The following is a 25697-nucleotide window of genomic DNA, read 5'->3' on the forward strand; positions in this document are numbered from 1 at the left end:
ACCCACAAAGCAAAGTTACAAGACCAAACAAGAGTAATGTGGTAGCAGGTAGTGTTCTCTGCAACTTATATGAGGAAAAAAATACTGCATTCATATGTGGAAAAGTGGCTGTCATCCTGTCTGTCCTACTGACTCTTCATCACATTTCCAACCCGAAAAACAGTTACTGTCTCTGGCAACTTGTATAAAAAAAAAAAATCACTGCAATGGTCAGCCCTCCCGACCGAGACTTCGGTGAACACCGGAAAACAGCATCCCTCCTCGTGAGTGAGAGCGAGACAGGGTCCACTATTCTCTGATGGCAATTATATGATGTAATTTTGAGCAATAAACATAACTTTGTCACTCTCCACGATGCATGGTGGGTCAGGATCTCAATCACAACACATTATAACAGCATCCATATGATTATAAACAGTGGGCGGATACATGTTTATATTCACAGATGGAAATGGGAGAAACACATTAAAAAACACACAGATCCCAACGTTATGATATGTACCTTCACGCTTCTTTTGGTTCCGCAATGCCAGCATTGCTATATGAAATGACACACTGGAGTGGCTGTTTGGTTCAGTGTGAACAAACAAAGGTGGAAAAAGCCTTCAAGCCTTGGAGCCTTCATCGCGAAGATAATGCAGAATATCTGAGTGAAAAGGGCTTCAGACTGCCTGGGGGAAATATTAATGCCATGTGACTTGTGCATAAAGGGATAAGTGGTGTGTGGGCTGCCACATCCCAACTGTTATGATGAAATGGAAGGATGGATGATTATTGCCAGTTAATGGAGTAATTAGATATATTTCAGTATGCTTATAAGTTGAATTGTTTCTGGTAATGATGAGTAAAGGTTTCGTAAAAAACAGCAATATATCATTGGCATATAGACTAATCTCATGATGTGCGTTGGGTGTTCCCCTGTCCTTCCTGGTCTGTAATGTTGAAGTTATGGACAAATTGCACTTTCTTATTCATTAGGACAGATACCCCTCTTTGTTTTGTGTTATAATGAGCTGAGAATAATTGACTGTATTGTGATGATTTAAAATTATTATGGTTTGATTAAGAAAGGTGTGTTTCTTGTATAAACATGTATCGATTTCTTCTGCTTCCTTAACCGTTAACCAGACTTCGTACAATCCCCTCAAGGTTATTTTCTGGAGTTCCTGGAGCCAGTCAACAACATCACCCACTTCCAGGGTCAGACAGCCACACTGCACTGCAAAGTGTCAGGCAACCCACGACCTTCCATCCGCTGGTTGAAGAACGACGTCCCGGTTGTCCAGGAGCAGGGACGGATAATCATCCGCAAAACAGAGGCAGGATCCAAGCTCCGCATCCAGGACCTTGACACTACAGACACTGGCTATTATCAGTGTGTCGCCTCCAACTCGCTCAAGGTCATCTCAGCCACAGGTGTCCTGTATGTCAAACTAGGTGAAGTTCACATTTATATTTCTACACTGACTTAGTTATTTAGGCCTTAACTATATGGACTAAATGTTGAATGTTAAGTTTTAAGTGAATGTTTATACACTGTTAATTATAATTAGTAAAAACACTCCTTTTATGATTGCCTGTTGTTTTTTTTAAATCAACATTTGTTTGCGCAAAGTTTCAATGAAATTAGTAGGTTTTGAAGAGAGCTTGCTTTTTGCTTTGACTGATGATTACCTTAACAACTCTTCAATGTTTCTGACACCATAAAAACTCTAAGATCGAGTATATTAAGAGGCTTTTGGTAAGTAAGTAACCAAACATCCATAGTGGTCCATGGTGCATTTAGAGTAATACAGCTCAATACATAACTTACACATAACCTTTTATGTTATTTATGTGCTTGGTATGTTTTATTTATGTTTTTTATTTTGGATTTTACAGGACAGATGCCCACACATGGCCCAGATGAGCTGTAAGTCAACTTCTTCTATACATTAGGGTGTTCGCATAGTGTGTGTGAATAAATGTCCTACAACAACAGAAAGAAGAGTCCTCTAAATTAAGGTAGAGATAGATAGGTAGAGAGTGGGTATCATCGGCATACCAATGGTAGGAGAAGTTATATTTCTGTATGATTCTACCAAGAGGGAGCAAGTGGATAGAGAAGAGGAGGAAGGCGCAGTTTCTTGAGTCGAGCAGGTCTTTGTTCACTTTCAGAAAAGCCTGTGTGTTGTCTTGAAACCTGACTGAAAAGTTTTTTTCTAAGTGAGGCAGCTGGACGACTTTTTCTAGGACCTTGGAGAGGAAAGGTAATTTGGAGATAGGTCTGTAATTGGGTAATTCAAGTCTTTCAGGGTCAGTGTTGGGGTTTTTTCAGGAGGGTCTGAACCATGACATGTTTGAGGGATGGAACTAGTGGAAAAAGAGCTATTAATGATGGTGAGGATGCTGGGACCAACAAGGGATTTCTTAAGTGAACAAGTGGGGACAAGTCAGTACCTTCTTTATAGACTCCAAAACAGACTGTGAGTAACGGGGAATAAGACTCAGATTACAAGCATTAACAGAGTGAACAAAGTGGACTTCTAGCAGACATTATTGAGGTAAATGGAGTGGAGATGGGTACATGGACTAAGTGGAGATGGGTACATGGACTAAAAGGGACTGAGGTAAAGAATCATTTATAAGTAGCTGTGGGGAGGGGGAAATGGTGAAAGTCAACCAGGCTCAACCAGGGTGATAGCTGGAGGTCGGAGTAAGGGCTGGAGGTGCACAGGCCAGAGTGAAGGCTGGAGGCTGGTAGGCTAAGGTAAAAGGTAAAGGCCAGCAATCTGGAGTGAAAACGAGAGACTAGCAGCCCAGAGTGATGGCTGGAAACTAGCACGCTGAAGGCTGCTGTGTGTTGAAAAGAGCTATGGTTAATAAATATCACCAGAAGGATAGTAATGCAAATGTATACAGAAGTGCCTGCCCAAAGCTAAAATGAGCATGCAAAGACATGTCAGCCAACACTGATATCTCCATTGCTTTGACTGACTATTAGAAATGGCGAAGATATTGTGCTTTGCTGGAGAAATTGATGTAACCAAACCACAAGGGTAGCTGGAGATGCAGCTTTTCTTCTCTCTGCCTTGTGTGTCTTTGACTCACTAGGACTCGGAATAGATTCCTCAACCAGTAGTCATACATTAGCCACTGGTTTGGACAGGCCTGCTCTGAACTCCAAAGAATGCTGATTCATGTCCTCAGTCAGACCAACTGTTTATGAAAGCCTCTATCAGAAAAGTTATCTCACCAGCCAACAATATGACACCTCTAATGTGTTTTATTCAGAGCATCACTTTGTGGGGGGCATTGGGGAGGGTACAATGGATTTATTTACATTTTCCTGCACAGTAACTAAGAAAAGACAAAATAACAGGTAGTTTTACTGTGTCTCAATATCGGTTTGACGTCATAGTTGTCCTTTGTAAACGTTTAACAGAACAGAGCTTCAGATCGATCAAGTTGAAGTGTCTATCAACATTAGAGAGTTAATATAGGAAAGCAAGTGTAGCGGCTTCTTGCTTCCTACAACCGCTGAGAGGCTGAGACTGGGAGGAATAACCTTTCTATTACGTGCTGTCCAGTGATCAATGTCCACTCCAAGTTGTTCCGTTTTAAAGGTTTTATTGCATAATTCAAGGAACGAAAAACTGGTAGAAGATTGTGAGCTAGACGTGCGGTAAACGAAAAATGTGCGCTCCCAGGTCACCCCCTCTCTCTAACCCCAACATCCAGGTGACAGGTGAAATTATATAGATACACACCAAAGATAGCAGTTAAGGGGCACAGGGTCAGGGGGATGTCAAGACCTTCAGAGAGGGTGTCAAAAAAAGATGTCCAAAAAGAGTCAAGCTTTGGGCAAGAGAAAAATTTATGTGTATGATCTGCTGGGGAGAGGGAACACCTGATACAGGAATCGTCTGTACCAGGAAACTATTTTTTCAGCCTGGCTCTAGTATAGTGGGTCCTATACACCACTTTAAACTGAATAATGCTCATACAAGCACATGTGCAAGTAGAGTTGATTCTAAACAGTGTGTTCCTCCATCAGTCTTCGTCCAGCTGGAGCCCCAGCTCTTTTTCCATGTGTCCTTTAGCCAGACGATTGTGAAGAAAGAAGAATATTTTAAATTGATGAAATATTGTTTTGTGATTTTGGGGAAGAAATTATAATTTCTAACAGAGTTTTCTCAGGCAGTTCAGGGAGAGATGTAAAGTGAGTTCTTGCAAAGTTGCACAGTTGAAAGTATCTAGTATTTTTTTAAACCATTCCTCTGTGGTAAGCTTCAGTAGCAGGTACAGTAGAGACGTGAAAATACAGACAAGAACAGTAATAATAACTGTGTGCGCGGCTGACTAATTTAACAAGGCACTGAATAAAGAAGGCTACGTTTGGAGGAGCCGGGGATCAAACCTCCAGCGCTGCGATCTGCGAACAGCAAACTATATAGGGCCGTCCACACTTAGATCAGTAACTAGGCTATAGCAATACAATAGCCATGTAAACAGCAGCACCAAGAAAATGGTGAAGAAAATGAATATTGATGGATAACATGGATATTGATGACCTTAAAATTTTAACATGTTTTACAAAACATGAAGGGCCTACTTATACACATCCAAATGACCTCTTAATAGTTTTTTTTTCGTCAGTTACTATAATAATGACAGAAATAAAAAATAAAGAGATTGACACTGAAATATGGCAACAATCACAGTATTTTATCAAAATCACAGTTTCCCATATTATCCCAAAGAAGTATTCATTCTAATATATCAAAAGGTATTCTTTTCTATAGGTTTACTAACTACTAAAATCATACATACTGTGCTAAATACAGGGGATCTTATCCGTATTTACAATGTAGCCTGATTCTGCACTCTACAGTATTCATTACGTTACTGTATGTGATGTTTACCGTTGCTATGGCAAGTGGAAACTGCGTTAGCACATATTAGCTACTTTAGGCCCATCATCTGAAGAACAATAACCCATAAAATTACAATTTGGCGTATTTGAACAAACTCAACAACAGCTACCAACAGCCATAGTTCTTACAACCTTAACTAATGTTTTGTCACGGGTTAGATTGTCAAAAATAGAAAAACAACAGCTTAAATCCCTGGGGAGCTACATTAGCATTAGTGATGGTTGCATCCACAAGTATGCGCATCAGAGGGGATGTAGAAGTGGGTATACGCAATGGTGACTGAAAAATATGTAGTTATATGCCATGTACTTGCACCACTGGTTAAAGTTATATCCCAAGTTAATCTGGGTGTACCGCACTCTGCCACAGCTAATTAACAACGATCTCCATACTGCCTTCGAGCGGGGCTTAACATATACCTCAGATTGTATGTTTCACTTAGAGGCTTATGCAAGTAAAAACAGTAACTTAACGTTACACATCTTTAGTTTATTTAGCTTAGTTGCCAGAAGAGCTGTTAAAGTTAAATATCAGCTGAAGCAGTCACATTAACATAGTGTTATACTACATACATCTGCTTCCTGTAGAGTCAACCAGCCAAAATATGGACTCTGCCATTGCTGAGCACGTAAAATCCATCATCAGGATTCAAGCATTCTGCCGCCACCTAGTGTCTACAGCTATCAAGTGCAGGCCCCCCTTTTATTGCTGCGGCGTGACTACAGCAGCAAACAGGTCATATGAAAGGAGAAACATCTGTGGGTAAATTGTGCTTCAAAAGAAGGGGGCATGGGGGTGAAAACATTTAAAAATATATCCAAAAAGAAGCGAGGATTGAAGGAGCGTACTGGCCAATGCAAAGTCAAAGAAGTCAACAGAATGATGTGCAGTAGGGTTAGGTGATGTATACCGGATCAACATCACAGTCAACATCATGATGGATGATGACATCGTTGTTGGTGGGTGGGTAGGGGGGTGTTACTGTTCCACTGTCCAGTTCAGTTCAGTTTGTTATTGAGCTTTGGGAGTGTCGAGGGCCACAACAGGAATAAAGGCTTGTTCAACAAGAGCTGAGTCAATAAAGCTGTCGTGAATGGAGAGATGCAGGTAAATTGAGGCGATTGGAAGAGCCGGCAGGGGTGGGGAGGTCTGGCTCACCAGTGTGCCCTCCTTCTTCAAAGCACCTCCGAAAAACACAATAAACAAAACCACCACAAACAGGGCCACAAGTCCAAATATTACATTAATTCCTGTACACGACAAACCCTGGTAAATTCTCTGGGCAGATAATATGAACAACATTTTGACATCAAAACCTGGCAGTAAACACTGTCCATCCACTTTGACTGCATTTAAGCACCAAACATCATTGACGTAAACACAGATTCCGCCTCACTTCCCCTTCACCTACCCTTTGTACTCTGTCAGCTCTGAACACAGTCTGGCCATCCAGTGACACACCTTGATCTGGGATGTTGGGATGTAGCCGGGTCTTTGTGAAGTTATGGGCACGGCAGTCTTTAATTTCTTGCTTATTATATTTTTCTGCGACTGGACATTAGCCAGAAGAAGGTTGTGTGGAAGAATAGCTTTCCTGGGGTGATGGCATCACTTGCCGTGTAGTTTGGAATATTATTAATATTATAATAATTATTAATTATTAATATAAATAATCTACTCACTCACATATGCAGCCCAGGTAAAACAAAACATTTGGTTATTGAAAAATCCTAGAGAAAGCACTGTGTAAGCTCATAATTTTCTGGCTTTTCTTCCTCTCTCATAATAGTTCAGTTTTGTGAATGTTAATCTTTTTTGTATTTCTTCTGTGCATATCTAATTTATTTTTATTCACTATTTTGTTCTCTAATTTTTTGGTTAGTAGTCTTTGTGATCTCGTTTTGTTTCAGTTCCGGTTGAAGATGATCTAAATATTTTTGCCAAGACCTCTTTAATTGGGAACTGTATCTGATTACTTTACCTCGACAGCTTTACCTGCATCCAAAAGTATTGGAGGGGAAACTTCATCAGGCATATTTAGGTGGCTGGTATCTATGAGTGAATACAAAAGGGGGACTGTTGGGCCTTGGCAGAGGTATGCAATGTAGAGTGCCAGTCTAGCTGTCTTTTTTGTTGCTTTTCTATGGATATGGCAACGGCTGCCCATGCAGATGCAGTGGCCAGTAACTCCTTCACATTGCCAACCGGACCATCTTAAGAAGGAGAGGAGAGAGATCCAGAATGGAAGCCATGCTAACCCTGTTTGAACTCCAGACTGCTCCTAGCTAATGTCTGGTCGCAGGAAAATTAAATGGACAAATGGGACTCAGAAAATCAGAGACTCTTGTTCTCACATCTTTACAGAGACCTGTCTCCACCACAGCATCCTGAATCAAGCTGTTGCACTCACAGTCAGACTGTGTGTGGAGCCGACACAGTGCAGGACTGCAGCAGGATGGGGAGAGGTCAAAGTTGATGGATGTTAAACTTTTAATATGAAAATGGCAACCTTGTTATCATCAACATCTTGTTGCTGCTGTTAACATTCACTCCGTCACTAATTCAAAAACTGCAGGACAGAATTACACTATTCAAAACTTGTTATATCCCTAACTAATTTTGAGTAGTGTATTTGCTTGATGTATACATGCTTTTTATATATGTAGATAAATAACTGTATATATTTCATGTCTGTGTAGCATGAGAGAGTTACAAACTTTAATTAGGTTAAGAAACCCTGTATTTAATGACAATAAATCACGCAGCTATTAAACAGTTGTACCTAAAGCATAGTTTGTTTTCCTTTTAAGGTTGCCTGAAAAAGGTTTCTGCCAGCCGTACCGAGGCATTGCCTGTGCTCGCTTCATTGGCAACCAGAGCATCTATGTTGAGTCTCTGCAGATGCAGGGAGAGAGTGAAAACCGCATCACTGGTAAGAAAATTCATTGGCGCTCTTAATTAGTTGAGCTCATCCACAAAAGATGTCAGATTATAAAAATGTGGGAAACAGTTCAAACATGTATCTCTTTTTTACTCCCTCCAAGCTGCCTTCACAATGATTGGCACCTCCACCCACCTATCAGATCAGTGCTCAAGGTTTGCCATCCCTTCTTTCTGCCATCATGTTTTCCCTCTGTGTGATGATGGGTCTCGGGGCCCACGGCGGCGTCAGCTCTGTCGAGATGAGTGCGAGGCCCTGGAGAATGACCTGTGCCATACCGAGTACACCATTGCCCGATCCAATCCCATGATCCTTATGCAGCTGGAGCTCCCCAGCTGCCACCTGCTTCCACGGCCAGGCACACCTGATGCTGCTTCCTGTATGAGGATAGGAGTGCCACCAGAAAAACTGGGTCCATGTAGGTGTATGCTATGGCATGTGCACATTCAAATGACACATGTAAAAACATCCTGCTCATGAACAATTTGCCATTAAATCCTTCAGAAGGGTTATCATTTAACTTAGCTGTTCAATGCACTCAAATAACATCAAACTACCTTCCTTTTGACAATGAAATGTTCAGATGAATATTAATCTCTTGTCTGTGTGTTTGTGATCACCACACAGCCCTTTGTTACTTGCCTTGTCTCTGCTAAGCGAGACCAACCACATCCTGACTCAAAGTTCGAGGTTAATTTATTTTTCATTCTACAACAAGGTTTCACAATGAAATACAATTTGTAGTCCCATTTGCTACAAAAGAAAAAAAAATATGGAGGATGAGTTGCAGTTTCTTACAGCCTAGGCTAAGAAACTCCTCTGTAGTTTGGTGGTATGGCAACGGAAACTGCTGTATCTTTTGCAAGACAGCAGCAGACTGTATAGACTGGGTGGGTGTTGTCTTCTAGTGTCTTTTGGTTGTGCAGATATCTCACTTCAGGGATATTACAGATGCTTGGCAGATGGGTACTATGATATTCCTGGCCAATTTAATCACCTGCTGTAGAGCCGTGATGTTTTCCAATCAAGATGCTTTCTATTGTTCCTCTGGAGCAACAGGCCCCTTAAAATTTGTGATCATGAATTATAAAGTTGCACACAAAAAAGTGTTATCCCAGATGTGTAGACAAGTTCTAGATATGCAATCATTTTGTAAACCCACAAAATGCAAGCCACCCTTGTTACAGTGTGTAGGATCAGCCATACTAAGACTCTGTCTGCTCTGCAGATTCCCCCTTAGACCACAGCTGCTACAATGGAAGTGGGGCTGACTACAGAGGCACAGTCAGCATCACTAAATCTGGTCATCACTGCCAGCCATGGAGCACTCAGTACCCTCACAGTCACCACCTGTCCCAGGAATACCCTGAGCTCTGGGGAAGTCACAACTTCTGCCGTAACCCAGGAGGACAGATGCAAGCACCCTGGTGCTTTACCCTGGACTCTCGTGTTAGGGTGGACCTGTGTGATATCCAGCCCTGCAGTAAGTACTATAATGCAATAACTGTACTCGTACTGTTAGCATTTTCAGGCTATTTTAAGATAAAGAATCTTTCTGATAAAGGCTATATTCCCCCTATAGGCCCTTTTTGATTTAGTATCATACTCCAGCACCCCAGTGTATTTTTGTGGTAGCAATGAAATGTTTTAGCCAACACAAGCAGCAGCACAAAGTGAAACATGCACAGAGAGAAATGCATGTTCTCTCTTTACTGTCAGACTGTAAACCCAGTCTGACAGTTGTAAACCCAGACTGATCAGTCCACAGATGTTACATTCAGCTATGACAGCCATTTCAAATCTTGATGAAACACTGACTGCTCTTGGAGCTCTGCGACTCCATCTCCCCAGAGTGGCCAGAGTATGCTTTGCCACTCAGAGTTTGGTGCTCTGAATAATTAAACGGTATATGCAAACAGCACTCAGACTTTACAAACAGTCCAGCTTGTGCCAGAGTGTGCTCTGGCGCTCAGAGTAACTATTTACTACTGCTCCCGTCGTTTAACAATAAAGCCAGCTTGATAAACTGTGGTAAACTATAGATGTTTTGTGTGTGTGTGTGTGTGTGTGTGTGTGTGTGTGTGTGTGATATATATAAAAATTGATCAAATTTCATATTACTTTACAGAAAGTGAAGAAAAAGAAAATATTAGGCTGTTCAAAAAAAATAGCAGTGTCTGCATTTTTCTTTACAAACTCAAACATTTACTGTATAAACTGAAAAATGCTTGAAGATTTAGCTTTCCTGTGAATCACTGAGCTAATATTTATAATAATAATAACTTTATTTATATAGCACCTTTAAAAACAGGGTTTACAAAGTGCTTTGACAAACAAAGCAGAAGCAGGATACTCAGGAATAATTAAAAAAGTCATGCTAGACAGAAACAGACGATGTTAAAAGGATGATAAGCAAACAAATAGAATAGAAATAGTTAATTGAAATTAATAAGAGCAATAAAAAGATTTCATATAAGAACAATGGAAACAAGAAATGTTAGATCAGTAAGTAATTACATAAATAGAGTAAAATACAGAAACAACTGGGAAGATAAAAATAAATGAATAAATAAACAAATGATAAATTAAAACTTAAAAATTAAAAAGTCTATAAAAGTGGGTTTTAAAAGTGATTTAAAAGAAGTTACTGATTCTGCAAGCCTTATTTCCTCAGGTAGGTCGTTCCAAAGTCGAGGGGCTGTGACAGAAAAAGCTTGGTCACCTTTAGATTTAAGCCTCGACTTTGGAGGCCCCCACCCGAGGATCTAAGGCTGCGAATTGGCTCATATGGGGTCAACATTTCTGTTATATAGCTTGGAGCCAGTCCAAGGCGAGCTTTAAAAGTGATCAGTAAAATCTTAAAATCAATTCTAAAATGAACAGGGAGCCAATGAAGCGAAGCTAAGACTGGGGTGATGTGATGTCGTCTGTTAAAACCAGTGAGAAGCCTAGCTGCTGCGTTCTGAACCAGTTGGAGGCGAGAGAGGGACTTTTGATGTATGCCAGAAAGGAGGGAGTTCCAGTAGTCTAGTCTGGAGAAAATTAATGCATGGATAACTTTTTCCAAGTCAGAATGTGAAAGTATAGTTTTGATTTTGGAGATGGTTCTGAGTTGGAGGTAGCAGGACTGGACAACTGTTTTAATGTGTTTGTCGAAGGTGAGATCTGAATCAAATATGACTCCCAAGTTTCTAGCAGCGGGTTTAATGTTAGTGGAGGGTGGACCAAGGTTATTTGCACTGAGGCTGGTGTCTGTGTTTGGGGGACTGAATAAGATGATTTCTGATTTTGACTTGTTAAGTTGAAGAAAGTTTTGTGCCATCCAACAGTTAATATCATTGAGGCAGTCTAAGACAGCAGCTAGGCTTCTCGGGTCATGCGGTCTCAGCGGAAGGTATATCTGTGTGTCGCCTGCATAGCAATGGAAAGATGTTGTGTTGTTGGATGATGTGGCCTAGTGGAAGCATGTTGTATAACCACTGTTTCTGAGAACTGCTTCACATTTGTGTTGCATGGAGTCGACCAACTTCTGGCACTTGTGAACAGGTATTCCAGCCCAGGACGATTGGACTACATTCCACAATTCCTCTGCATTTCTTGGTTTTGCCTCAGAAACAGCATTTTCGATGTCACCTCACAAGTTTTCTATTGGATTAAGGTCCAGGGATTGGGCTGGCCACCACTCCATAACGTTAATCTTGTTGTCTTGTTGAAACACCTATTTCAAGGGCATTTCCTCTTCGGAATTTATTCTGCTGAGCGGAGACAGAAGTTACCATCATTACAAACCACCCGCAACCTATAAAACACACACAAGCTGTAGTGTTTTTACAGATCTGTAGTTTCATTGTTACTAGGGCTGTCAATATAACCCGTTAATTTCGATTAATTGTAGAAAAAAAAAAGTGTTGAAAAAAATAACTGATAAATCATGCTCTATGACATTCCCTTCATGTTCTACAGTAGCTTTGTAAACATGATGGAGGCAGATGATTAAATGCTGCTGAGCATAGGCCTACTGAATGGACAAGTCCCACTCCAGCCAGTGTTTCTCCCTGTCTAACGATTCACATTCTTTCTCAAACCAAGAATGGGGTGTGGTTAATAGTATATATCTAGCAGACTGCCGATTCAGCATGATTAACATCATAAGCATGGATAGTAATAGCATGGATATTATCAGAAATGATAAAATATTGGGGTGCCCACTAGCTCAGTTGGTAGAGCGGGCGTCCCATGTGCAGTGGCCTTGTCCTCGCTGTAGCAGCCCAGGGTTCAAGTCTGACCTGTGGCTCTTTGCTGAATGTTTTCTTGGCAGATTGTGAGTCGTAGTTCCCCCGGTGGTCGCACTGACCACTTTGGCTGTCGCACCAACCACAGCTGCAGTGCCTCTGGGCTTGTAGGCAGGGTGGCGGAGCAGCAGTGGTCAGAGCCGGCCTGTCCGCTCTGCCTAACAGGCTGGACACAGTGGATGTCTGTGTACTGCGTGGTGGCTGTGTTACGTGAGCTGCTGCAGCTCACTCACGTTTTTATGTTCACATAGGCTGCGTGTCTGCATAATCTGTTTACATGGGGTTTGAATTTTATAATTATTGATAAATAAGATGACGTGATATTCCTTTACCCCACTGACATGCATCCAGTGTGTCCAGCCTGAAACGAACCCTGACACTCTGGCAGCGAAGAGCCACTCCAAAGGATGAGTGACACCGAGAGGAGCAAAGGAAGACCGGGACAGAGGCCGAATGGGTCTGTGTGTTTGCCGGCACGGCTGCGGCTTGTAGGTCGCTGTATCACACCGCAAGAAAAGTAGAAATTGCTGCTGTGTTTATTAACAGTTTGACAGGTGGAGCATGGCTGGTCTTGTGAGAACTGTGATCCATAGTAATGCCTCTGACACACTCTTTTGTTGTTGTCAGTCACATCAGTCACTGCTTTTCAGTTATTTTAAACATTTCCATGAATGCAGTAATGTACCGTAACAAATATCGTAGCACATTAATCAACAAAACTAACAGCTGAAGAGGAAACTATCCACCAGCAGAAGCTTTGTTGTTGTTCCATTTGCATTTGTGTATATGATATTTACCCAGTAAGATAATTATGTTGACCATATTTGACACCTTTCTTGGAAGATCATCCACATAAATCATAATCTGAAAAAGCTCAAAGGATGGGTTATCAATTACAATGTTTAATCAGCTATACAGATCCTGCCAAAACTGGATTGTAATGGAGCAAGAAAAGAATAGGTGATCGATCATTTCAGGCTCTTCTAAGCAAAATCCACATGGATCTACTTTAAAATTAAATCTTATACGCAACAATTCAGCAGCAGCTTTAAAGTGCATTTCTTTTATTTTAGGAGCTACTGGCCAATTTAGATACTTACAGTATTTATTGATTATCATTGTTGTCTTATCAATTCTTACCTTAGCAGGTGAGTTAAAATCAGAATAGTTTGCATTTCAAAGCCTTTTCAATAACCTTGTTGTTACATTTTCTTTCACCAATGTATATTTCACCAATTTTCAGTTCTAGAAGCTTGATTGAAACATTATTACATATTTTGTATCATGTGTTTTAAGGGAGGTGGAATAGCTTTACAAATGCGACAGAATTCCCTGTAGGAGTCATTAACGTTAAACTTTTCAATAAATCAACTGAACTGTATGTTCATCCATCAAATCAAAAACATGAAATCTTTTTTTTTGTACTATTCTTGTTTGAACAAAGACTTCCTATTGATTGTAATTGTCCTATTATTCCACAAGGTGGCACAACGTGGTGTGAAGTTGGGGTTAAATATAATTTTCCAGTAAAGCTAAATTTGTCTATGGAAGTTTGATAGCTTGATAGGTAGTTTTGAGATCTCCAAGTCACAGCTCATCAAAAATTCCAACCCTCCAATTTCCTGGAATAAGCACTTTGGTATATGGAACCTTATAGAGAGTCAGGCTCTGCCAAATAGATTTTTTATCCAATTTAGTTTGAATACTCCATTCATAGATTCAAATTCAATGGCTTTAAGGCCACCATGATCATAGTCTTAGTTAAAGATAACCGAGTTCACTTTAATCATTTGAGGAGAAACATGAAGAGATTGACAAGGATAAATTAGTTTTGATATGCCTTCTGCTTTGGTCAATAGGATTCTACCCAAAATAGAGGTCTCATATGAGCCAAATGAGCCAAGAGATTTTTTTACATATTATCTATTTTTCACTTCTATATTAATCTGTTCTCCTTTGTTTATATCTTTAGATGTTGTTATACCTAGATATTTTATTTCAGTTCATCGGTATCAAATGCTTTGAAAAAGTGTAACGAAATGAGACTGATTCAATGAGTGATTCATAGTCAATCATGTCTATAATTAGTCTTATATGGTTGTGAAAATACACCGATCAGGCATAACATTATGACCACCTGCCTAATATTGTGAAGGTTCCCCTTGTGCAGCCAAAACAGCTCTGACCTGTCAAGACATGGACTTAAGACCAATGTTATTCACGTCATCTGTCAGTGGTTTTAATGTTGTGGCTGATCGGTGTATCTTCCCTTTATAAAAGCTCATTGACATTCCTCTATAAGTTTCCCAAGGACATGTTTAAGATGATAAGCATATACTAGGGCAAGTAGTTTATAGTCATTGCAAAGCAGAGTTATTGGTCTCCAGGGGCCAAATGTATAAACCATGCATACACACGAAAAATGTACCACTTTGCACGCAGATTTCCGAATGTATAAAAATCTATAGAGAGTGAGAATGTACGTACTGGTACACATCTTTGACACCATGCGTACCATACACGCAGTCTTTTGATTGTTGTGAGTTGACAAAAATGATATGAAAAGTGTGAATTAGGGTGACATTTATTTAGAGCTGATTTTTTTTTTCACTACATTATGTCAGGATTACATCTATAGTTTAAAAACCTTCACTATGATCAAACAGTGATGCACAAGTTGTTACCCTTGTTTTTACATCTTCTGTAAATATGATTGTCAGTGTGCATTATGATAATTAGAATGATGATCCTTATGTAAATAAATACATGATCTTTAAATATGTAAATTAAGGTTATTTTACTGTATAATAATTGGGGAGTAAGAAATTTACAGGTGTATGCAGCACTATAAGGGCTGTAGCATTGCGTAATGGCCATGTTACCTGACACAATAGCTGTTGCGAGGACGTTGCCAACGTGCAGTTTAGGCTAGAGCAAGTTTTCAGGGACCGTACTGATGTTCTAGCCCATGATGATAACCGCTCATCAAGCGGAGACTGCGCGGGGATACCCTCCTCTTACAGTAGGTCGGACACTCACTGTGCGCAGAGATGCATCTCTCGGCCTCTCACTTGAAATCAGACCACTTTTAACTTCTCTAAAGTCTGTGGCTCTGAACTCACAGCGTTCACCACTTCTGTCACTTTCTGTCGTCTCACTCGCTTCATTTCGTTGCTAAAGCCAGATAATACGCTTTTTCGTCTGCAAGTTTGATCATTCATTATATCAAGTTCACGGTCCTTTATATGCAAACCAGGCAATTTGGGGCGTGTTTAGAGCTGTTTGTAGAGAATTGTGGGGATGGTTAGACAGCTTGTGCGTAAAATTTGAGGATAATTTAGATGTATGAGGAAAAGCACATGGGAACAGACGTACGTGGTACGGGTGGGTTTTATACGTTTTATACATCATCTATACATGAAAAGACTGCATATGCATGTTTCCTGTTTTGCGTCTACACACATTTCTACACCTGACTATACAGAGTTTTATACTGTACATTTGGCCCCTGCTGTTGCTAGACAACTGTTCCCACACCTCTTTCCTCTTAAGGAGTTAAAAGTGGTCTGATTTCAAGTGAGAGGCCAAGAGACACATTTCTGCGTACAGTGAGTGTGTGTGAGCTACTGTAAGAGGAGAGGGTATTCCTGCGCTGTCACTGCTTGATGAGCGGTTATCATGGGCCAGAATATCAGTGGTCCTTGAAAACTCGCTCTAGCCTGAATTGTACATTGGCAATGTCCTCTCGCAACACCAAAGCAGCTATTGTATCATGTGGCACGGCTACAGCCTTTATAGTTCCGGTTACACCTGATGGATTCTTACTCCCAATTATACAGGAAAATAATCTTTATGTATATATAGATCATGTATTTGTTTATTTACATAAGGATCATCATCATAAATTCCCATAATGCATACTGAAACATAATTACAGAAGACAGTAAAAACATGGGTAACTCGTGCACCACTGTTTAATCACAGTGAAGGGTTTTTTAAACTATAGCTGTAATTTTAACACAATTTAAACACAGCTCTAAATAAAATGTCACCAATTCACACTTTTCATATCATTTTTGCCAATTTGCAACATCACAATAATCAGACTGAAAAGACTGCGCGCATGGTGTTAAAGATGTGTACCAGTATGCACGTTCTCACGCTCTGGATTTTTATACATTCAGAAATCTGCGTGGAAATTGGCTGCGTAAAAGATACGTACGAGTACACACAGTTGAGAGGGCAAGACACGTTTGAGGTAGCTCTGACCCCTCTTGCCCCTGTATAGAGCCAACCCTGACATGCTCTAACCTCGTTGCCACTGAACTGGACAGCATATCGCTTTGTGTGTATAAAAGTTGGATGGTAAAAAGGATGGGGATTTATTTTGGCCTTTTCATGGCTTTATTTTGATAGGAAGAGAGTGGAGAGGGGAGACCCTCGGGGTGGATTCAAAACCTGGGCCACTGTGGCAAGAACACAGCCTCTGTATGTAGGGCAGATGCTTTACCAAATGAGTTACTGGGACACTCCAGAGGTGTGGAATATTTTAACATGTAGTGTCGGTAAAACTATGAAACTCTTGGCCAGTTTGACAAACAGTTAAGTTGTGACCTGTACTCAAATACTTGGTACACAACCCTGGCAAAACTGGAGGCATTAACATTCATCAAAATGAGAGTATAATGTGCAGAGTTATGACCCAAATGCAGCACGCGGGAAACCAGGAATAGTTGATATGCAGTTTTAATGACCAGATTCAGTAGTAGTAAAGAAAGATGAATATAATTACAGCAGTGTCTCTTTGCAAAGTCTTTGGTGGAGCTGCTAATACAGCAGGCTGAATTGGGCAGGGAATTTGTTGAGTGTGTAGTAGAATTAGCCCAGATACAATTGTAATACAGTACAATGAAGGCTACAGTATCAGACCGGAGTGAACAGGTGTGAAGGCGAAAGCCAGCAGATGGATATTCACACAGTGCACCCACAATAGCAAGCGTAGCAACGTTGTGAGTGTCTCCAATTCACAGGAAGCCACAGGAAAGCTGACTCGAAAACTCACTATGTATCGTGGTGGTGAAAAGGCTTTGCCAGGCAGCCACAGGCAAAACAGTATGCAAAGAAACAGTGGATGATCTCAAAGCCAGGGACAGAAGGCAGGTGAGTTTACCAGGGATCAGACGAGATGAGTTGGTCAGAGGCAGGCACTGTTGGCAGCAGGAAATCAGTCCGGAGAGAAGTGCTGGAGAGTCTTGCATGAATGACAAAGAATAATCTGGCAATGGGTGTCTGTGAGGCTGGAGTATATATGCTGGGTTGATTGGTGATGAGGAGCAGCTGAGAGGACAGGTGAGTGGAGTTGCCTGATTAGGTGAAAATGGCTGGTGACAATGCAGGCAAAAATGAGTAGGTGACCAGCTATGCCAAACTGTGACAGAGAGGTTGTAATTGTTCCACATATTTAATTTAAAAACATTCAGACACTGATGCAGTAATAAATCAATCAATTCCAGTATGTGTATGTATTACACATGGTAGTAGCAGTAGTAGTACCTGTAGGTGTAGTAAAGGTTGTAGTCGTAGCTGGAGACGGGATTCCAACCACCAACCTTGTGATCACGTGCCTCCAGTTCATTCTCTATAGCAAAATGTTGTTGAAAAAAGTGTAATATTTTAAGAGGAGTAATAGGTGAGTAAAAGCACAACATTCCTGAAAGAGCTGAACATTTTGATATTTGAATGTTTTCTGTAGCTGAAAGCATGCATGAACTGAAACATGGGCATGGAAGTCTTATTGTAGAAAATTATATTAGGATGATCAGTCTATGTAGGCTATTGTATGTTGATACCACAGATAATGTGTTCAAAGCAAAATCAAATGAATACTGTTAAAATGAACGCATTACAAATCAGAGAACATGACTTGCTACTATCTCTATTATCTTACTATCCCCAGATCCTCCAGAGAACCCCAGGAAGGAGATCCTGTTCATTCTAATACCTGCAATAGTCATTCCATTGGTCATCGCTTGCCTCTTCTTTCTGGTTTGCATGTGTCGCAATAAGCAAAAGGCATCGATTGACACACCACCTCGCTGCCAGCTCAGCAGCTCACCTAGCCAAGAGATGGAGCTATCACTCCTCAATCAACAAAAACATCAGGTAATACACACATATAGTACAGAGGTTGCAAGGTTCAGAATGATATTAATGCTGCATTAGAAAATGCAGGCCCTTCATTTGTTTTAATGCAACATAGGATGACAGCAGGGAAATTATATATACATACAGTGCCTTGCAAAAGTATTCACCCCCCTTGGCTTTTTACCTATTTTGTTACATTACAGTTCAATGTTTTTTAATCTGAATTTTATGTGATGGATCAGAACACAATAGTCTAAGTTGGTGAAGTGAAATGAGAAAAATATATACATAAAACTATTTTTTAGAAATAAAAAACTGAAAATTGGCATGTGCATATGTATTCACCCCCTTTGTTATGAAGCCCATGAAAAGCTCTGGTGCAACCAATTACCTTCAGAAGTCACATAATTAGTGAAATGATGTCCACCTGTGTGCAATCTAAGTGTCACATGATCTGTCAGTACATATACACACCTTTTTTGAGGCTGCAACACCTAAGCAAGAGGCACCACTAACCAAACACTGCCATGAAGACCAAGGAACTCTCCAAACAAGTAAGGGACAATGTTGTTGAGAAGTACAAGTCGGGGTTAGGTTATAAAAAAATATCCAAATCTTTGATGATCCCCAGGAGCACCATCAAATCTATCATAACCAAATGGAAAGAACATGGCACAACAGCAAACCTGCCAAGAGAAGGCCGCCCACCAAAACTCACGTACCGGGCAAGGAGGGCATTAATCAGAGAGGCAGCACAGAGACCTAAGGTAACCCTGGAGGAGCTGCAGAGTTCCACAGCAGAGAGTGGAGTATCTGTACATAGGACGACAATAAGCCGTACACTCCATAGAGTTGGGCTTTATGGCAGAGTGGCCAGAAGAAAGCCATTACTTTCAGCAAAAAACAAAATGGCACGTTTTGAGTTTGCGAAAAGGCATGTGGGAGACTCCCAAAATGTATGGAGGAGAAGGTGCTGATGAGACTAAAATTGAACTTTTCGGCCATCAAAGAAAACGCTATGTCTGACGCAAACCCAACACATCACATCACCCAAAGAACACCATCCCCACAGTGAAACATGGTGGTGGCAGCATCATGCTGTGGGGATGTTTTTCAGCAGCCGGGACTTGGTCAGAGTTGAGGGAAAGATGGATGGTGCTAAATACAGGGATATTCTTGAGCAAAACCTGTACCACTCTGTGCGTGATTTGAGGCTAGGACGGAGGTTCACCTTCCAGCAGGACAATGACCCCAAACACACTGCTAAAGCAACACTTGAGTGGTTTAAGGGGAAACATGTAAATGTGTTGGAATGGCCTAGTCAAAGCCCAGACCTCAATCCAATAGAAAATCTGTCGTCAGACTTAAAGATTGCTGTTCACAAGCGCAAACCATCCAACTTGAAGGAGCTGGAGCAGTTTTGCAAGGAGGAATGGGCAAAAATCCCAGTGGTAAGATGTGGCAAGCTCATAGAGACTTATCCAAAGCGACTTGGAGCTGTGATTGACGCAAAAGGTGGCTCTGCAAAGTATTGACTTTAGGGGGGTGAATATGTAGTTATGCACATTGACTTTTTCTGTTATTTTGTCCTATTTGTTGTTTGCTTCACAATAATAAAAAAAAAAAACGTCTTCAAAGTTGTGGGGATGTTCTGTAAATGAAATGATGCAAATCCTCAAACAATCCATGTTAATTCCAGGTTGTGAGGCAACAAAACACGAAAAATGCCAAGGGGGGTGAATACTTTTGCAAGGCACTGTACATGGCCATGGAATTTAAATTCTTTGAATGACTCTTAGCACGACTATCTTTCGTGCCTTCACCATGTTTCTTGACTGGGGGGGTGGAGGGGGGATCTGGATCACACCAGAACTATCACACCAGGATCCTGCAGTGTTTCCCACAGGATTTCATGAGACTATGGTGGGTGGACCTCGGAGCCTCTATTAAATATATAACACTAACAGGCTGGACACACAGGACAGGTGTGTGTGTGCGTGGCGTTACCTCTTGCTTTTCATTTCGGCATCCATGTTAATAGATCGGACCGTTCACGTGTCACGTGATCTAGAGATTCGGAATCTTGCCTATTTCTACCGCGACATGTACCACGGTTCTCAGCAAAAATCGACCTGAAGACGACCTGTAGACAGTCATATCCACATCATACCAGCGTTTCTCTTCAGCTTTAATGTCTGTATGTGTAGAATATGTCACAGACATGAAGAGAATACACACAAGTGAGGGGCTATTTCTTTCCTGTGCACTCTCTTTCTTTCACTTTCACTTTCTCTCCCTTGCTCCCTCTTGTTCCCCCTACAGCTTTCTCGCTCTTTCAGCAGGTAAAGGAAAATCACGTCATCATGTTTATCGATTATTATCAAATTTAAACTCCATGGTAACAGATAGGGGAGGCCAGAGCAACGCAGCTGCTACGCAGCCTATGTGAACACAAACATGCGAGTGAGCAGCAGCAGCAGCCCAGTAAGCTTTGGCTCTGCTGCCTGAAGATTAGTCCAGTCCTCACAATTTGCTGTACTACACAGCTCTGGCTACACAATGTTAACACAAGCCTATAAGCTACAGTCAATAGTCAACATCAATCTATTACTTTTAATCTTGTAGTCTATTAGTCCTGACTTGTAACTAAACCTTGACTGAGAGACCAGATAATCACTGTCTTGTTTCAAAATTATGAGCGCCGTGAGTGCCATCTTTACTATATGACGACTGACTGGGAGTGAAAGCTGCTTTGCTGAAGCAATGGTGCAAAACGTTAGAGATCTTCAGTGCTATTATGCGAGGTGATTAACATTTTTGGAACAATATGCAACTATAGTGCAGCAAGTTAGACTATGGCAGGCTGCCAGAGTCTCATTAATTAATGGGAAACACTGTCCTGGGATTGCATCTGGTCTGTGGTTGGGTTTAGGCAACAAAAACTCTTTAGTTAAGATTAAAAAAAAAATAATGAAGTGATTAAGCACAAATTCATGAAGGAATTTGCCCCATGTAAGCACAAGAAAAAATGAAAGTAATAAAGACTTTTAAACTAGATTAAAACTCTGGGTCCCTCTACAAGATGCTATAATAATGCAGGTGTCAATTTATTCTCTGTGTACAGTGTGGGATGAGGTTAAAATAAACTTTATTTCACGTTATGACAGGTGGGTGCGGGCCAGATGTTTGGCTCTCATGGGCCGGATCTGGCTAATCTATTAGGGGTTGGCTGGCCTACATCAATAATAGCCTTATTTTACACATTATCCATAATGACAAAAATGGATAATTCATAGCAAAAAAATTATTGTATACTGTCAATATTTTAGAGATCCCCAAAATTTCACCAATCATGATTTCAGTGGAGCTCATGTCTTATCAAGAGGAGCCAAGCTCCGCCTGGCTCCCTCATAGTTCGCACCCTGTTTAAAACTCCTCTATCTATTACTAAAACCTAAATCCTTGGATCATCTGCACTGGAGGCAAACCAATACAGATGATTTGCTTTTTTTAAATGCAGTGCTGGTTTTGGTCTGAACACCTAGTAATAAAATAAGTCACCTCTGTGCACCTGAATTAAGAAATCTTGCATTCTATTGCATCATGTTTTATTGTTGGCCATGCACATGATGACATGTATTTGAGTTTACTGCTTTGTTGTTGCAGGCCAAGCTGCGGGAGATTAACTTGTCAGCAGTACGGTTTATGGAAGAATTGGGCGAGGATCGATTTGGCAAGGTTTACAAAGGCCACCTGCATGGCACCATACCTGGTGAGCAGACCCAGGTTGTGGCCATCAAGACATTAAAAGACAAAGTTGATGCAACTCTCTGTGAGGAATTTCGCAAAGAGGCCATGCGCCGTTTTCACCTACAGCACCAAAATATTGTTTGTTTGCTGGGTGTGGTTACCAAAGAGCATCCAATGAGCATGATGTTTACTTACTCCAGCTTTGGTGACCTACATGAGTATCTGGTGATGCGCTCCCCCAACTCAGATGTTGGCAGCTCAGATGATGACAAGACAGTCAAATCCACTCTGGAGCAGGCTGATTTCCTTCATGTAATCACCCAGATTGCTGCTGGAATGGAGTATCTTTCCAGCCAGCAAGTAGTCCATAAAGACCTTGCTGCTCGTAACATTCTGGTCTTTGACAAACTCAGCATCAAGATCTTGGATCTTGGTTTGTTCAGAGATGTCTATTCTGCTGATTACTACAATCTAATGGGCACAAGTCCTTTCCCCGTTCGTTGGATGTCCCCAGAAGCTCTTATGTATGGTAAGTTCTCCACCGACTCTGACATCTGGTCTTACGGTGTCTTGCTGTGGGAGACTTTCGGTTACGGACTGCAACCATATTGTGGCTACTCCAACCAGGATGTGATGGAGATGGTGCGCAGCCACCAGCTACTACCTTGTCCAGATGATTGCCCAGCCTGGATTTACACCCTAATGCTGGAGTGTTGGAGTGAATTCCCAACAAGAAGGCCTCGCTTCAAGGATATCCACACACGTCTGCGCTCCTGGGAGAGCCTGTCCAACTATAACAGCTCTGCTCAGACTTCTAGCACCAGCAACACTACCCAGACCAGCTCTCTCAGCACCAGCCCTGTTAGCAACATAAGCATGAGCACAGCAAATGCATCACGCTACACCAGCCCTAAAAAGAGTTCACAGTTCCATCAGCCCCAGTTCATGCCCATTAAGGGTCAAATACATCGGCCAATGGTGCCCCAACAGCTTTACATCCCTGTCAATGGATATCACCCTATGCCTGCTTACCCATACCTGCAGAACTTTTACCCCATGCAAATACCCATGCCCATGCCTCACCAGCAGATGCACCACCCACCACAGATGGCTCCCAAAGCTGGTTCTCACCATAGTGGCAGTGGATCCACAACAACAGGCTATATCACCACTGCCCCTTCCAACACTTCTACCACAGAGCGGGCAGCATTGCTAAATGAGGACTCCAAGACCATTGATGAGGACCTGGCTGACAGGACATCACAGGAAGACCTAGACCAAAACCAGGACATATCAGTGCCTGAAACAGAATTGCTAGATGACAGTGGCCCTCTACAGACTGATGAACTCGTGATCCACTTGTCAGACACATAAGTGAAGTACAGCGGAGCTGAAAAATTCTGTGAACTGTGCTTGCCAAAAATTCAAAAGCAGTATGAAGTGAAGTTAACATTTTGGCAGAAAAGTGACTGAATGGTATTATATGTTTTTTAGATAGTACTGTCAAGTTTGTACCTCTTAAACTCATGTGTCAATGTTTAAGCAAAATTAACCGTGCGTTCCTCTATGGACTTATAATAATGTAGCCATTCATCATAATTAATGTTCTTGCCTTTGCTGTACAACACATTTTCTTATCCACAAGAAGCCTACTTTAGAGTTTACCCCGCCCTCTTTTTGCTTGCCAGCAAAGCCAATCACCAGCTGGCAATAAGGGTGGGATTCATGGCCCCATTGCCCAACCTGGCACCTCAGATACTGCAGCCCTCTAACAGGCACCCTGACTCAACAGTAGGAATTGCTGACATGATCCCTCACTCCCCTGCCATTACTAGTACTTTTAAGGGTACCGATCAAGTAACTTTGGTACCACTGCATACCGATTCACAACAAATCTAACAGTGACAAATTTTGGTACCTCATAGTGCGAGTATGAAAGGAAGAACAAGTCACAGTCAGTTAAGGCAACACAAGCTGCAATATTTGTAATGTAATGTAAAACACCTGGTCAAACACAAAGTATAAAAGCCAAAGCAATTACAGTGTTTGACAGCCTGAACATAAAGTTTTCCACAGTGCCCGCAGGTGCTGTTAGCTGCAGCCAGCTCTGTGCTCGTTAATAGAGAGTTTTTACCCCTTTATGAATAGCAAAAGCATCGACAACTTCAGTGACATTTTGAGGTAATTAATTAAGTAGTTGGACATGATGGAGATAACTGGGCTTTTTCCACTGTCTTGATTGATTGTTTTCTTCTTTTTTCCAAAGGTCGAAACCTTAGTATGAATCCAATAGTAGGTGAATTGCATAGTATTTACTGGCAAATACTATAGTATGCAAGCACTGTAATAGTGATGACAACAACAATATAATAGACATGCTGCTTATTTGACTTTGGATAAAGCTGACAACAGCTGAATTGCTGCCCTCTACTGTAATACTGATGCTCCTTTTGACAGTTATGTATATATATATACAACAATCAGCCACAACATTAAGGTGATCTGAATAGCATTGATCATCTTGTTACAATGCAATGTTCTGCTGGGAAACCTTTGATCCTGGCATTCATATGGATGCCACTTGACACACACCACCCATCCAAACATCATTGTGGACCAAGTACACCCCCCCATGGCATCAGCGCTCCCAGATGGCAGTGGCCCAGAGGCTGGACAATGTACCAACACACCAGAAAAACTGCAGAGTAGCAACTATAGGAGCACAGCAAAGTCCAAGGTGATGACCTGGCCTCTAAATTCCACAGATCCCAATCTGATCAAGCATCTGTAGGACATGCTAGAACAAGTCCAATCCATGGAGGCCCCACCCTCCGACATGCAGGACCCAAAGGATCCTCCACAAATGTCCAAGTGCCAGACACCACAGGACACCCCTAGAAGTCTTACGACCATGCCTTGACAGGTAAGAGCTGTTTTGGCTGTACAAGGGAAACCTGTACAATATTAAGTCGGTGGTTTTAATGTTGTGGCTGATCGGTGTATAGTCCAATATTGTGCTGATATTCCATCAGTTTCAACATTTTAGTTCAGGTTGAGTAAAGTGCACAGAGTAAAAACAGTTTATCCAAATGCTTCCAGGTCTTTGAAAAGAAATCTTCTTTGAAGAAATGCCATTGTTATACCCAATTTGGCATCTTGTATTTTACAACTGATGTTAATTTTTTGTTATTACAGAGAGATTAAAGTACCGAAAAAAGTACCATGGGAAACCAGTGCTAAATTACAGGTATCGTTACCGGTACCCTATCAGTTCAAATGTCAATGGAACCCAACCAGTGCCAGTTGTGTTTATTGGAATTCACGGTCAAGTATTGCAGAGACCGGGACTTAACCCTGGTTTATATAGTGGTGAACACGTTCTTTTTAATGACAATTTTATGTTGTATTAGAGGTTCTTATTCTATGTTTTTGAAAGGCACAATCATTAACCAAAAAATTTACCAGTTTAAGGGTAACTTTGATAAAAAATTATACTCACGGAAATCTATTGTGAAACTTATCTCATCAAACAATACAAAGAATAAGAACAAACGATCTTTGTTGTTTTTTTCAGGCTATTGACGGTTTTATTCCAAATGGCTTTTTCCCCATAAGGTTGATACTTTTAACATCAACTTTGATAATCAAGTTGTA

At 41.2% G+C, this 25697-nt stretch overlaps 1 protein-coding gene across 1 annotated transcript in view; it reads left to right on the top strand.

The window, feature by feature from the left end:
• ror2 (receptor tyrosine kinase-like orphan receptor 2) overlaps positions 1-24463 on the top strand; it is a 58863-nt gene extending 34400 nt beyond the window's left edge. Inside the window, exons 5-11 of the mRNA XM_073478348.1 lie at positions 1150-1437; positions 1882-1912; positions 7727-7848; positions 7961-8275; positions 9086-9340; positions 18106-18311; positions 21960-24463. Of these exons, the coding sequence (XP_073334449.1) occupies positions 1150-1437; positions 1882-1912; positions 7727-7848; positions 7961-8275; positions 9086-9340; positions 18106-18311; positions 21960-23417 (2675 nt within the window). The 3' untranslated portion in view covers positions 23418-24463. The remainder of the gene's footprint in view (positions 1-1149; positions 1438-1881; positions 1913-7726; positions 7849-7960; positions 8276-9085; positions 9341-18105; positions 18312-21959) is intronic.
• The last annotated feature ends 1234 nt before the right edge of the window (positions 24464-25697 follow it).

Source organism: Pagrus major, chromosome 12 (genome assembly GCF_040436345.1).
Source record: "Pagrus major chromosome 12, Pma_NU_1.0".
Taxonomy (NCBI): Eukaryota; Metazoa; Chordata; class Actinopteri; order Spariformes; family Sparidae; genus Pagrus; species Pagrus major.